Here is a 1,321-nt window from a genome sequence, read left to right as displayed (position 1 = left end):
ATAGTAACAGCAACTCGTGTTTTCAAATATAACATATATAAAAAATATAGGGCAAGGTATAATGCAGTTCAATAAATAGTGCTGATTGAAGGGAAAGTAACAATACAGACTTATTTCACGAGGCCAGAATGAAAGAATCTGAAATTGTTATACTGGCTTTTCGGGATGCAACATTGACACACAGGTAAAATATGTCGCGCAAAGTATGTCAATAATTTATTATAAATAATGCCGATATACGATATATCAAAATTACATATAGCTACCACTTCTCATAACTAATCTTTGGCATATAGCATATAATATGTCAATCACATATAATCTTAACACACATGTAAATCTGGGGACCAACTATAAAAAATAACTTCCTCTTGTGTTTTGTACATTGTCTATAGTACTTTCTGCCTTGCCTTCCCTCTGCCTTCACTTCAATCTCTATAACACATTTCACACTGTCTCTTTTGATTTTGCCTTTTCTCGTGTTACTCATTCCCGCTTTGAAAACATCACCTCAGGAAGAAACCTTTCGCAGGTCGATCAGGTACTGGAGAGCCTTGGGCCCACATCGGTACACCAGCTGTTTTTCTGACACTGGTTGTAAAGCGCCTCTGCTATAATGGTACCTGTCAGAGAAGACATTATACTTAGATAATGTTGCGAAGCTTAGTTTGGCTCGTATACATTAATGTGTGGGGTTCATTTTATGTACGAATCAGGGTTTATCCGATTCGCCAGTATTTACAATAACCTACCTGAGACCTCTAGCGAAATTGTTATAAGTTAAAGGAGGAGAATCTGGCGTTCGTGTGGACCACATGTGCGCGATTTTCTCAGGCTGAACCAGACGGAAGGTCGCCGTAGACTCATCTTCCCAGCGAATCAAAGACGGATTCGTTCGCTTGTCTGCCAGTAGCCGGATCAGGAACTCCCAGTTTTTAGGACCTCGAACTGAGTAAGCAAAAGCTGTTATTATAATCCGTCATAAAATATTGAATCATGTGTATTTGTGTAAGTTCATGTTAATAGTGTTTCAGTTCTAGAAGCATAGCCTACCTCGTTTTCTTTTCGAAGGGATCTTCTCCAGTACATCGGGAGGCTGTGTAAAGAGCTGCGGTTCATTATCAGGCACGTGGCCGTCGCTCGAAGAATGCAGCGGCTCTGGAGACGAATACACTGCACTGGATGGTGGGTACAGAGACTGCTGAAGCTCACCTGTAGATCCTGTTGATGTATTTAAGGAATCCATTAGTCCATGTATTGATCTCTAGCGTTCTAATTATTATATTAGAATAAGTATATAATAGCTCCATGTAAAACTATG

The 1,321-nt window shown here is 39.7% G+C and overlaps 1 protein-coding gene across 1 annotated transcript in view; it reads right to left on the bottom strand.

The window, feature by feature from the left end:
- The window catches only part of LOC119586234 (ETS homologous factor-like), a 2,238-nt gene continuing 917 nt past the window's right edge, over nucleotides 1-1,321 (bottom strand). The window contains exons 3-5 of the mRNA XM_037934937.1: nucleotides 1,054-1,221; nucleotides 753-948; nucleotides 1-623 (exon numbers count right to left, since the gene is read on the bottom strand). Of these exons, the coding sequence (XP_037790865.1) occupies nucleotides 512-623; nucleotides 753-948; nucleotides 1,054-1,221 (476 nt within the window). The 3' untranslated portion in view covers nucleotides 1-511. The remainder of the gene's footprint in view (nucleotides 624-752; nucleotides 949-1,053; nucleotides 1,222-1,321) is intronic.

This window comes from Penaeus monodon, chromosome 21, assembly GCF_015228065.2.
Source record: "Penaeus monodon isolate SGIC_2016 chromosome 21, NSTDA_Pmon_1, whole genome shotgun sequence".
Taxonomy (NCBI): domain Eukaryota; kingdom Metazoa; phylum Arthropoda; class Malacostraca; order Decapoda; family Penaeidae; genus Penaeus; species Penaeus monodon.
The sequence above is the reverse complement of the archived record's forward strand: the minus strand, read 5'-3'. Positions and strand labels throughout refer to the sequence as shown.